At 40.4% G+C, this 13,975-nt stretch overlaps 1 protein-coding gene across 1 annotated transcript; it reads left to right on the top strand.

The window, feature by feature from the left end:
* The first annotated feature begins 9,322 nt into the window (after window positions 1-9,322).
* Window positions 9,323-13,003, top strand: LOC121649111 (actin, cytoplasmic 1-like). The gene is made up of 9 exons (XM_041999683.1): window positions 9,323-9,467; window positions 10,082-10,206; window positions 10,280-10,408; window positions 10,663-10,773; window positions 10,926-11,010; window positions 11,215-11,376; window positions 11,470-11,661; window positions 12,229-12,410; window positions 12,508-13,003. Exons 2-9 carry the CDS (start codon window positions 10,084-10,086, stop codon window positions 12,649-12,651), a joined length of 1,128 nt encoding a protein of 375 aa, XP_041855617.1. The 5' UTR covers window positions 9,323-9,467; window positions 10,082-10,083; the 3' UTR covers window positions 12,652-13,003.
* The last annotated feature ends 972 nt before the right edge of the window (window positions 13,004-13,975 follow it).

The raw sequence follows: 13,975 nt of genomic DNA, 5'->3' as shown, positions 1-13,975 counted from the left end.
GTCGACACTCCTGGTCTTTGTGACTCAACTTTAAAACGTGAAGAAGTTAATGATGAAATGCATCAGTCTTCTGGCTCCAGGACCACGTGTCTTCCTGCTGGTGTTACTGATCGGTAGACTCACAGATGAAAACAAGGAAACATTCAATTTGATCAAAAAAGGCTTTGGTGAAACACTGAGAAGTTCGATCATCATTCTGTTAACTGGAGGTGATTACCTGAAGGGAGAGGAGGAGGTAATAAAATGACGCTTTAAAAGCTGCTCGCTGGCTGTGGAGGAAGATACCACACGTTTAATAACCCTGATAAAAAGACATCAACAAGAAGAAACATCCACACACTGCTGAAGGAAAATGGAGGCAGCTAAAAGTTAAACAAACTAGAAGACCTGAAGCCACAACAGGAAAGTGAAATGAATGAAAGAGTGAAGGAGAAATATAAATGTTCCATCTTATGATTTTACTCTTTATTCTTTAGCTTTGAGGTATTTGTCAGCTGCAAATAATGAATCTCATCAGTGTCCACATCATTTGGATATTTTCAGGATGCATCTTCAACACTTCATGTAATTTGTTAGTTGAGTTTAAATGTCAGAATCTGTCGTTCAGGTGAGGAAGTGATGGGCAGGGATCTGACAGTGAACAAAGAAAACCAAATAAAATACATTCTGGGACTGTTACATGCTGCAGCAATGAGGGAGAAAAACTGGGAACTTAACAGCTGACTTGAGGAAAATAACTGTGGTGTGCCATTTTCCACTGCCTGATACATCAGCAAGCACTGGCCAGTAAAACTGTTTCTGAAGACCTCATTAATACCTTGGTTATTAGTGGACAAAGGGATCAACTTCCTTCAGGTCCACTTGTCTATTGACTTAGCTATGTGAGGACGAAGCATATCAAGCTCTGCTGTCACAGGTAGACGTGCACTGGCTGTCGTGGGGACAAGAGCTTGTCTGTTTCCTGCAGGAAAAATACTAAGATTTCCTGCCAAAATAAAATCTGCAACTGAGCCACAGACGGATGTGTTTTGGATTAAAACTGCATGTCATGTTTACTGTATATATTTGCTGTCTACAATGAGGCAAACAAGCAGATGCAGGATCCCAAATCAAACAACATCCAGAGCAAAGATCTAGGAAAATATCAAAAGGGGAGCTACAACAGTTTCCACTGCTGATGAGTTGACTCAGCATATATAACATGCTTTATGCGATGTCCCTGGATGTGCACTCGTCAAAAGAACTGTGGTTCATGTACACGTCCAGCTATGAGGATGTAGAATACCTCGGCTGTGAAGATGAGCTTCCAGACCTTCAAGCTCATTCTGTGTCACATCAATAGTTCCATCAGAATGGATATGTTGGATCATCAAAGGATGCACTGTTGCATCCAAACTAGCCAAACACAAGGTTGTGCTCCCATTTAGCACTACCAACCTGTCAGAGGCAGCCTTCAGTAAACAATAAAGTTCAGGTTCAGTGTCTACAACAACTGTAGATGATCACCAACATCACACCTGTCATCTCATCTCTGGTCAGAGGTATGCGAGCCAGAGGCAGCCCTAATTCTTTAATGGATAAATAAGATAGATAACTGGAATAAGCTGAAGAGAAAGAGAGTAGCTAAATTAATTAAAGCTACTTTTGTTGAAGGTATAAAGCCTTCTCTAAGGCGCCCCTTAATGACAGCTAATCCAGTATCATCTTCACCCTGTGTCTTCTCTGAGATCTCTCCAGCCAGGAAAAATCAGTCTGAGGTTGACTCGTGTCTTTTCTCCTTTCTCTCTTTCTTTTCCTCTCCTCCTCTGATAATGTCCTCTTGGTTTTCTTAGATGAATCAGCCATGATGCACCTTGAAAACGGTCAGTGTTGATATCCAGTTGCTGGATTGTGATGAGGCGTGTAAAGCAAAACTCAGCTGTACGGTGATGCTCCTGGCTGGTAAAACAAAAAAGTGTATGAAGTGTTGTATCTCAGCCATGAGATGCTGCAGGACTATGACAGCTTCAGAAATGCACATAATGAATTTCTCTATATCATCAAAACGAATCTAAAACACTGAGTTTAAGGTAGGAAGTTATGCGGTGGTGGGAACACTGGTTTAGAGAAGAAAAGAGGTAAATGCGGACATCTAGTGGTGATGGTAGGTAACAAGGAAAAACAGGAAAATCAGGACTGCTACACAAAGCAGGAAGCAGAAAAGAAACAACAAAACCTCATTAAAAGGAGAATGAAAGAGAATGAAAGACAGCTTTGTTTGAGCTCTTTTTCCATTTTATTTCTTTTATATGCAGTTTATCTTGACACCATTATCCAATGTAAAGCTCTTTTTGAACATTAAAGATTTTCAACCATGTTCATGTTTAAAGTACTGATAGACACACACCCAACATTCACTTTTTTCTGTTATGTGTGATAATTCTGCATTTCTTGATCAAATTAACAAAACTGTCGTCCTATCAAATGTGACATATTCATGCAGATCATAAATTACCCCAAATATGTTGGAAGGATATAAAACTTCTGTAGATGTGAGAGTAACTTGTTAAGTGTGACAGTCGCATCCGTGGAGGGGACAGTTTTACTGTAAGAACAACACATTCTAGCTGTGACTAAATAGTCCTGATTTGATGTTACTGCTTAAACCCAACCAGGATATGTTGTTTATCTGAATTTAACTAAGAAGTGAAAAAAAAAGAAAAACACTAAAGCATTTTATCAAACCACCCCTCCCACATTCTTATACTTTTGTGGCATCTTAAAACTCTGACTGGAAGGTTTGTAGACACAGAAGACCTGCATTTCATTTCCAACAGTCAACATTTTCTTCTCTGCTTTAAAACTGTACCTCTGGCCAAGATAAAGCAGACATGATGAACCGTCTTTCTGCTGCAGGTTTCAAGTCTCTGCATGTTGATTTTCATGAAAAGTAGTTTGTTTTTAGTGAACGTACATGAACAGTTTCCCAGGCACTCCTTCTATGACAGGATCACACCCTTTTTTGGTGTCGGTTTCTTGGATGTTAATCGGTTGGAGGAGTGTGCGGGTTGGCAGAACAACTGACACGCCTCCTCGACAGGTCTGAACCAGCCGGAGAATGTGGACAATGTCGGCTGTGCCTGACTGCAGAGCGAGGATCACAGGTCAGAGATCTGAAGCAGCTTCCTGAGGTGAGCTGGCTCGCTAACGTCACTGCAGCCAACAGTGTTTGTTCAGTAGGAAAACTCAGGATGTCCACAGCTATCTTCCAAACTCCTGAACATTTTAAGGTTTTTAAACTCTACCCACACTGATCTTTCCCACATCTCCTCCCTGATCCTCACATTTCAGGATTCAGGTTATGCATGTCTTCACTGATAAGTCTTCAGTCAAGTAAATGCAATGCAACAGTGTGACTTCAAGTAAAACATCTGTCTTTTAGATTCCAAGAGAAAGGATTAATATGAAATTTTCATTACGTTAAAATGAGATATATTTAGCCAAATTTACACCTCATTACCAAGCTATCTATACACATGGAAGTCTTTTGCAGGAAGCCTCTGAAACTTTGTTTATAGTTAGGAAATGTAATCTCTAAAAATGCTGGGCATCTTTTCAAATGGTTTTACTTAATAAAGTTATCAATCCATGATAGCATTGCATGTCTATCTGAAATGCTCTCTTTGTGTAAAACATAAAGATTTGTGTCATGTGCTGCTTCATGAATCCTTCATAAAATGAATAAAATCTAAAATATGAACAGTCAGTAAAACAGAAGTGGAGCAGTGCAACGCTGCAGCAGCTATGCCTAAATAAGGAAAACAGTAAGATGCCGTCTACATGACACATTTACAGGTAGAACTCCTCCGGTTGGGTGAACACCTGACACCTCAGCTCATGTTTGATCTGTTTTCATCCAACATGGTTTCACATTTGATGATAAAAAACAAATAGACCCTCTAAATCGCAGCTCACCACTTCATATAAAGGCTCACTGTATCACATTTTAGCACATTTAACCCAAAGTGTTGCATCATTTCTGAGTAAAACATGAAGAGAAACTCTTTCATCCATCAGGTAAAAATATGAGCAGTTACAGAATTTAAAAAGCTGAAGTTAAGGCAAAACCTCGGGGCTCTGACTTCCCTGTCTGCAGCAGGTCTGTCATTTGGCGAACTTCAGTTAAGTCCATACAAGGACAGAAGCACCAGTCTGACGCACAGGGGGCGGGGTCACACCTGAGGAGGACGGGCCCCAGAAACCTGGGAAACATATTCATGACCCACCCAGAAACCCTGAAAGTTTATCCCTGAGAACGCAAAGCTGGAAAAGTGAAGCCAAAATTTCCTTCTGAGAAAAAATGTTTTATATTTTTAGTTTTATAGAAATTTGATTCAGTGGGAGATGAATATCTGAATAACAGAAACAACTCTGTCATGTATAAAAGTCATGTACACAGAGAAGTACGAGTTCATTTTAGTGAGACTGTGGCTCGAGTCAGCTGGGATGAATTAAAAGTGAAAGAGAGATCCGGTGGAGGGTGAACCTAAACTCCAGGAAGCTCCAGGAATCAACATGGAAGTCTTTTACAGGCAGCCTCTGAAAGAGCTGAAACATCTGTTTCTTTGGCACTAAAATATGAGAAAACGGAGTTCAAAGTTTGGCGGAGACAAAAAGAAGAGTGTTTAAAAAAGAAAAAGTAATAGGGTATAATTTATACTAATTTCATAAAGTTGATGTGTAATTTCTCGATGTATTCTCATTAACTGTTCGCAGACTTTCATCCGTGAAGTTATGCACATTTTGTGCATTTGCTACGTTTTTCCAGCAACAGGAGGAGAGTGTGTTTCCTCATTCCTTCCTCCCGTCCGTGGTTTCAGTCAAACTTTCACAGTCACAGCAAACTATGGATCATATGCAATTTATGTCATGAAGGTTATGAAAAAAGTTACAATTTTTTGGTAAATTGTGAAAGTTTTGTTCAATAATAAAGCCATCTTTTCTTTTTATTTTTTTAAAGGACCATGTGCAGGTACAGTCATTATTTGTGAAAAAATAAAAAAAATTGCTGCATCAGATTTAGCATTTAGCCAATTTCCATCTGCAGTCCACAAATAGACAACCAAGATAGAACATTATAAACAAAGTTCAAGTATAAAGCACAATAAGAATACAATACCGTAAAAATACAACGCAACTGCATTACAGTAAAATACAATTAAAGATCAAATACCCTATTTAAAGTGTCCGAATAACTCTGATAGTTAAATACCCGATAAGTACCTTTAATACAAACGTGACTGGTTACTAAGTAGACCATCTTTAACAGCGCATGAGAAACTGAAATAACCTGAAATTGTCTTTAGACTGTCTGGAAGTCTTTTCCACTCTTTGGTAACTTTGTAGAATTGGCTGATTGGGAGAAGGCAAACCTTTTTGTTGGAACATCATCCCTGGATGCAGACCAGAGCGAGGCTGAATACAGGTCTTTAGAGGAGGAGGAGCAGCAATATATAATTTTGTATACCAAGCGGACATCAGAGTATATGATTAACTTGTCAAAACTTAATATTTTATATTTATAAGCTTCTCATCTAGAATTTTTAAGGCCAGATTGTGAAGTGATTTAAGTGGGTTTAAAATGGTATACTTGGCCAGATGATATATAGTACAAAATATCCATCATGGTCATTTAAGTAGGACTTACAGCTTCAGTTGGTTATGAGTTCCTGATATGGCTGAAGTTAGCAGTACTGAATTTCAGCAAACTCTTTTTATATGTTTGTTAAAATTAAGTGTGAGGTCCAAAATGACAGCCAGGTTTTTAAATTCAACCTCAACGGTTTTAAAGATCAGAATTCTTAAAGAAAAGTTAAGATAATCACTTGGATCTTGTTGATTTTGTGTTCAGTGTAAAGCAGGACCAATTAAACCGTTTGCATCTGTCCCACGGGCAAAGATGACCGTGTCATGTGTGTGTGTGTGTGTGTCTGGGTCAATTCATCACTAATATCCATCCACCCATCCAGCCATCTATGTGTCTGCATACCCGGACACCAGCAGATTCAAACCTGCAGTTCTGGACCTGCACTTGCAGGACCAGCAGGTGCTCCAGACCCCAGATGAAGTTACCGTTTCCAGACTAAACTGCAATTGTTAACTCAGCGTCCAACACAAATACTTCTGTTGCTCAAAAGTTACACTTTAAAACTTTATTAGAAATTAAAATTTTAAAAGTAAAAGTTACATTACACACAAAAAACCAAAAAAACACACAAAAAAACAACAACAACAACAAAAAACAACTAATGTTTAATCACTAATGAAGCTTTAAACGAAAGAGTTTCCCTTTGGAGATCAATACTTCTGATTGTGAAGAGGCTGAAGTCTCTTGCTAAAAGCTTTAAAGGTGTATTACATACATATAATATACATTAATGTTTAGTTTCACCCTAATACCAAACAGTTTGGCTTACGTCACCAAACTATTAAACATTAACAACTAATTAAAAAGGTTGTTTAGTCTAAATGTGTTTTTCTTAAAGCTTTATTACACAGAAATTTGTATTATTATTTATATATAGCTTTCACACGTGTGCTTCAAACATGCTAAAACATATAACAGGAAAAGTCTGGTCCTTAGTGTTCAGTCATCATTTGTTGTGGAAATTTGAAACAAAGTGTGAAATGTTGAAATAGTTTTTAAAAGTTTTATGTCCCAGTATAACGTTCCCGGAACACCTCAGGGAGGCGTCCAGGACGCATCCTAACCAGGTGTTGTCCCGCTTTAGAGTTATAATATCATTGACAATCTAGGACATTCATACAGACTAATCCGGGGGCCGTTTTCTGTGATGCGCCATCTTGTGGCGCCACCATTACTGAGGTGGCAGGTCCGAATTACTTTGCATCTGCTGACATGAACAGCAGCATGAACATCTGGAGTGACAACGTTAGACAGGGATCTGTTTTTACTGATCTTATCTGGTGATCTCACGTTATTCTGTTTTTCTTATTAGTGAGACATCAGTGCATCAATGTAAACTCTGCTTTATCTGACAGAAACACATTTTATTATGAAAAGTTGGTAAAGAAATAGTTTCAAACCTTTGCAAAGGTTCATTTTTTTATTTTATCAGGTATTTGGCAAAGTTTAGTTCTAACTAGTTTAGGTTGCTGGACACGTACATGTAATCTATTTGTGTTACTGACTGAACGATTTTATTTTCTGGTCACAGCGTCTCACATTAACTCCTAAATTAGTCATTTACTCTCAGTGACACTGTGGCCCTTGTCTCGTAGCCTGTTAGCATCAGCTAGCATAGAAAACATTTACTGTTGTTTTACGTTGGACTGGTCAGCAACAAGGATACCTATAATTTTCTATCAGATTGACCAATGCTGACCAAAGTTTTTCTTGTTGGGAATAAAATCCAGTGTTTCTTTGTCCTTGACAACGTGTCACTTCTCCTCTGCTCTCTGATTGGCTGATGTTCCACCCTGATGCAAACACCGCGATCAGCAGACAAACCCCGTCAACCACCACCCCTCCCCCCACCCCCTCAGTGTTACACAGACAGACACAAACAGCCGTAATCTAAATGAAGTAAAGCTCCATGGTCATCACATTCACTTGTTTTTTACCACAATGAGAGTTTTCCACTGCTGTTCAAACAGCCAAGAAATCCTCAAGTCCTTCCAGATTTCCTCGATATTGTTAAGAAAATCGTTTGATTCTCATTTGTTCTACTCTGACATGCACAGAAAAGCCACCTCAGCAATGGCGGAGGGTCTACTTCCAGTGTTTGCCTGATTTGATATATAAGCTTGAAAGAGGGCCTGAAATGCTGGATTTAGGGTGAGCACACAGTCTATGGGTCAGAGTCAGGGTTACATCACACATTATCAGATATGTACTTCAATAACAGCTGAAAAATAATGTGAAATAAAGTAAAACTGGAATATAAAAGCTATTCACAGAAGACAATAATATAGTTTATAAAATGGACATAAAATATTTTCAGCATTTTCTTGTGCATAAGTAATTAAATGATGCACTGCTGGGTTTTAATATAAGTCCAGTTTGGCTAAATAAATAAAGGTAAAACAGGCTTTAACGATGGATGTGGACTACAAAGACCTGTACAACCCTTTACTGATCATATTTGTATAGTTCAGGATTTGATCTACACACTCATGGTTGACCAAAAGTTAAGAGCCCACTGAGTGTGATCTACACACTCAATGGGCTCAGGATTTTGTAGGATATGTATGAATATCAGGATTTCATCATAAAAAAATCATATGAGCCATTTGTGAGAGCAGTCTGTTTAACATCAAACGGTGATTTATGAAGCTTTAGCAGGACTTTTTTTAATGTTTGTACGTTAACATACGGGAGATTTCAGAATGCAGGTGTTTAGTCTAAATTACCCAATCCTGAACTAGTTTACATCACATTCCTGGAAAACTTCAGGCTGAAGTTGGGAAAGCTGGGAATTTTAGGGAAAAAGTGTAACATTCCAATTTTGTAACACAAGAAACAAAAATAAAGCCTTAAAAATTCTAGTTTTAAATTAAACCATCAGCTGGATTGTGGAACTTTAATTCTGCTTTACTTCATGATTTTAACTGAACAGAAAATATCTGTCAACTGAAATTTTTCCACTTCAACTTTTACTAGATTGTCATGATCTGCAGCTCAGTCTTTCCTACCGTGTCTTAACTTTGCCTCAGGTGTTCCAGTGAGCTTCATCTGGTCATGATCTGACATGCAGAGACCTGCAGACCTGCAGACCTGCAAGTGCTCTAAATTTTCACTCCTCAATATTTTAGAAAGTTTTGTTTTAATTATGCATAAAGTTAGGATACAGTGAAATGTTAGTTTGTCCATTTCTGAACTGAATGTGATCTTTTCAGTTTCTATTTTAGGTGCATCTGAACAACTTTGCTTCAGTTAACTGAATCTGATCCAGTTTGCAGTTTCTGACTGGAGAGAAGTTTTTAACTAAAAGACTTGCCATCATCTGCTGTTCTACACATACACAGATGGATAGATTTAAGAAGTCTTTTCTTTTGCATATTCGTTTTTTGTAGGAGATCTTTTCAGGTTTATTTGGTCCATTCAGATGAGTCTGGAACAGCTCTCTGTGAAGGAGCGATCAGAAACCTCCCTCCCTGCCAGAGTTCAGTCAAAACAGTTTTTTTTTTTTTTTTTGTTTGTTTTTTTTTACTAGGATAAACAGGATCCATCTTGACAGGCACCATCTGTAGCCAATCAAGGAGCGAGCTCAGAGACACACGCGTATCTTGCACACCTGGACCAATCAGAGCGCCGGCTGTGAGAACGTTACCTTCTATGGACAACGCCAGATGTCCCGCGAGCGCGAATAAAGCCGGCGCGCGGTAGCTGGTGATGTTACAGTGATTGAGCACAGCTGGAGCACAAATACACACCGGCAGCCACACCCGTTACTCACCTGAAACAGGTAAGAGCGTCTCTCTTCTATGAGTTGACAGCAGTAATTTAGGTTCAAGTTCAGAGTTACTGCAGGTTGTAGGCCGGTCATGGAGGGATGGTTAGATCTGGTTTTGATTTAAAACCAGAAGAATTACGTGAAAGATTTCCTGCACAACTAGATTCTTATGTATGATCCAGGGAGAAATCTTCTCACTAAAAAAAAGAACCCCATAAAACTAGGGACTCTGTAGAAGCAATATCACAATAATCCGGTTAAAGTTCTGCTAAAAGTCTTTAGTTTTGCAGGGATTAGCCCTGTCATCTCTGAAAAAATGGTCAGTTGTGTTGAAAGGAAAGGTATTCAGGTGAAGACTTGGCTGAAAACTTGCTGTTTGAGCTGAACTCTACATTTTACTTATCATACAGACTACCATGAATATTTGTTTGATGGTAATTAAGAGGTTGCGGGGGAAAAATGGGGAAAAAAACGTAATAAATGCAGGAGGAAAGGTTATGCTTTGAGACATCATAGCAAAGAACATTGCTCTTCTGATAAACTTTTTCTTTTTTTTTTAAGTCTTGGCATCTTAGAGCTACTTGAAGATAAATGTGAGTTGTGTGAACATGCTGGTCTCCTTTCAGACATGGACGACGACATCTCTGCCCTGGTTGTTGACAATGGCTCCGGTATGTGCAAGGCTGGTTTTGCTGGAGACGATGCTCCACGAGCCGTCTTCCCTTCCATCGTTGGGCGCCCCAGACACCAGGTACACACTTCACCATGAGCATCGCCTGCAGCTCAGGACGTGTAACAACGTGACTGAAGGTATTTTTGTGCAGGGTGTGATGGTGGGGATGGGACAGAAGGACAGCTACGTGGGAGACGAGGCTCAGAGTAAGAGAGGCATCCTGACTCTGAAGTATCCCATCGAGCACGGCATCGTCACAAACTGGGACGACATGGAGAAGGTGAGACTGTGCAAACTGGCTTTTCTACAGGATTCACTGTGTGACACTCTGACAAAAGCAAAGTTCTATGATTTTTAAAAAAAAAATTTCTTGTGTGATCTGGAGTTTTAATTGGTTTGAGTTCTAACAAATATCTGGCATCACAGTATCCATCTATCACTAAGAAGTAATATGACAAGTTATTTGCTGTTAATTAAATCTTTGACTTTAAAGTCTGTTTTGTGGTCACACTAAGCTGCTGTCCTGTTGTGCAGATCTGGCATCACACCTTCTACAATGAGCTCCGTGTGGCTCCTGAGGAGCATCCAGTCCTGCTGACCGAGGCTCCGCTCAACCCTAAAGCCAACAGGGAGAAGATGACACAGGTGAGATCAGACTGACCCACACTGGTCCAGAAACTCCTGAACAGAAATGAGTTTTCAGCTGCAGTGTCTTGCTGGTTTTGTATCTGGAAAGAACCATGTCTGAATAACTTTACAGACGTTGCAAAGTGACGCTTCATGTCTTTCTGGTCCAGATCATGTTTGAGACCTTCAACACTCCTGCCATGTATGTGGCCATCCAGGCCGTCCTGTCTCTGTACGCTTCTGGTCGTACCACAGGTGAGTGGACGTGGACCAAAGCTCTCAGATGTCAAACTCTTCTAAAGAAGATAAGATGTACTTTATTAATCCCGAAGGAAATTTTGAACACCAGTTGCTCATGCCCCATACAAAAGCTTGCAAAAGCTCAGTTTGAGCTGCAGCTAAACACAACACAGTGGTCTTAGTGAAGCAGCTCAGCATTAACTAGAATCTATCCTGCAGGGATTGTGATGGACTCTGGTGACGGTGTCAGCCACACTGTGCCGATCTACGAGGGCTACGCTCTGCCTCACGCCATCCTCCGTCTGGATCTGGCCGGCAGAGACCTGACCGACTACTTGATGAAGATCCTCACTGAGAGAGGCTACAGCTTCACCACCACGGGTATGACCCACCCTCCCTTCTTTTCGAACAAACTGATGTTTGAATATTTGTGGAGCTTCTTTTATATTTGACCTGTAACCCTCTGAACTGCAGCTGAGCGTGAGATCGTCCGTGACATCAAGGAGAAGCTGTGCTACGTGGCTCTGGACTTTGAGCAGGAGATGCAGACGGCAGCTTCATCATCTTCACTGGAGAAGAGCTACGAGCTTCCTGATGGACAAGTCATCACCATCGGCAACGAGAGGTTCCGCTGTCCTGAGGCGCTCTTCCAGCCTTCATTCCTCGGTCTGTCACAGATAACACTGCCTTTCAGTTCTGTAGAAACAGGAAGTCAGAATAGTCGACTAGATCAGAGTTTCAGGTGTGGCCTGATATTAACGTCAAACTCCATCTTTCTCTTGGCCCTTCCCTCTTTGTAGAAAGGTTTTTGTTTTGTAATTAAAGAGCCTTTTTGATTTTGAGGACATAACTGTACTTTGAAAATCTGACCACTCAAACTACGATTCACAGCACAAACTACAAATAAGTGCTTGATGCTTCTAATGCAATCATTTTCATGAGCTATGTTACTGGAACTGAACATTCTTATAAAACTGGCAAGCGTCAAGAGAACCTGTCATTTTAAAACAGTCCGTCTTGATAAACTGAGCATGACGTTGTAGCTGCATCTCCACCTCTAAAGATGGCCTAGTCTCAAATAATGAAAACATTGAAGCTACTTCAAATTTGGAGACTTGGAGGTTCATGGCTGCTACGTGAATGCTCACTCAGCCCCCTTAATGATTCATATTTCACCAGACCACAAACATCTTTAACCTTCAGATGAAGCTGATTTCTCACTTCTGTTTCCAGGGATGGAGTCGGCTGGTATTCATGAGACGACCTACAACAGCATCATGAAGTGTGACGTGGACATCCGTAAGGACCTGTACTCCAACACTGTGCTCTCTGGAGGTACCACCATGTACCCCGGCATCGCCGACCGCATGCAGAAGGAGATCACTGCCCTGGCCCCGCCCACCATGAAGATCAAGGTGCAGTATTTTCTCCTGCAGAGGACCAAACAGAAATGTTCTGATATTCTAAAACCTCCCCAAGAAAACCATGTCTGTCTCAACTGTCCACTTTTAGATCATCGCTCCTCCAGAGAGGAAGTACTCTGTGTGGATCGGTGGCTCCATCCTGGCCTCCCTCTCCACCTTCCAGCAGATGTGGATCAGCAAGCGCGAGTACGACGAGTCTGGTCCGGCCATCGTCCATCGCAAGTGTTTCTAAAGCTGCTTCTCCTCCACGCTGGTGGCTAATGTGCTCGTCGCTGTCTTATTCAACAGTGTCTGGTTTGTCTTGTGAACAGACTAAAACATGCCACATACAAGATGAATCCTAGTTTCAGTTCTAAATAAACTCGAGAAAATGCCTTGCTCCAGTTTTAGGGAAGTTGTCCTGAGACGCTCGAACAGTAGTGATCACCCAGATGGTCCTGAGCCCCATGTCACCTCCCAGAATCCTTGATGCCATCTCGGCTGTGATTGTATGACACAGCTTCTCCATATCACATAGCTCATTGTAACCTGAAATGTTTTAACCACTGTTCAAGTCTGACCTCCAATAAAATAACATTTGTTTACATCTCTGGTTATTCTGCTCGTCACCCTGACATGTAACTAAAGCTGAATATAGACATGCAGTGTTGAACTCGTTCATTAACTTCTTAATTTTAATGTCTTTAATGACAGTGCTAGAGCAGGGTTATCAAACTCTGGTCCTCAAGGGCTGCAGTCTATTTTTTTTTTTTTTGTTTTTTGTTTTTTTTTTAAAAATCAAAACCGTCCCTCTGCCGACATACCTGATTGAAATTAATGCCGTTGTGCAGAAGTTGAAAAAAGTTGTTGGGTCTGCCATAGCTCCCTGCAGGCTCTGGACACACGCCCCGGCCGGCCATGATCAGCAGCCGCTGGGCACCAGACGCCCAGGCTGGCAGAGCCAAGAGCCCGATTTGCAGGATGTCACGGTTTCAGATGGGTGTAAACTTGCATGGGAATAAGTGAAGACTTAATTTTAGAAATTCCCACTACGTCATCAAAGAGGAGCTGATAATACTTTGATGCTTGCTGTACATCTAAGCATGGCTCATTTGGACTGCTAGGTTTAAGCTATTTGGAGATATATTGCTGCTTGTTAGCTAAAAATGACAGCTTTTTTTTTTTTTTTTACCCTGTCCTGTCCAGCATCCTAACATACAGAACGGTGGTCTGTGTGCCATATTTTGCTTGACAGATTTGCTCTACCAAGGGAGACATGTTATATACATGGCTGCCCTTGATATTTTTATTATTTTTATTGTAATCTTAGTTTCTTTAGTCTTATATGTCAGTGCTGAACCTGACAGGGAGATAGAGGAAGAGAGAGAGAGAAAAAAAAGGGAGAAAAGGACAGGATTAAAATGTAAAAATAACAGTTGTCTATGCTGCCCAGAACATATCACAAAAAAAACAACATAAACTACCACAGTACTACATGATACCGAAAGAAAGCTAGAATGATGATATAAAAAATTACAATAGTCATGAAACGTACCTGCAGATGAACGTACCAACAC

The sequence above is a fragment of the Melanotaenia boesemani genome, chromosome 11, assembly GCF_017639745.1.
Source record: "Melanotaenia boesemani isolate fMelBoe1 chromosome 11, fMelBoe1.pri, whole genome shotgun sequence".
Lineage (NCBI taxonomy): Eukaryota > Metazoa > Chordata > Actinopteri > Atheriniformes > Melanotaeniidae > Melanotaenia > Melanotaenia boesemani.
The sequence above is the reverse complement of the archived record's forward strand: the minus strand, read 5'-3'. Positions and strand labels throughout refer to the sequence as shown.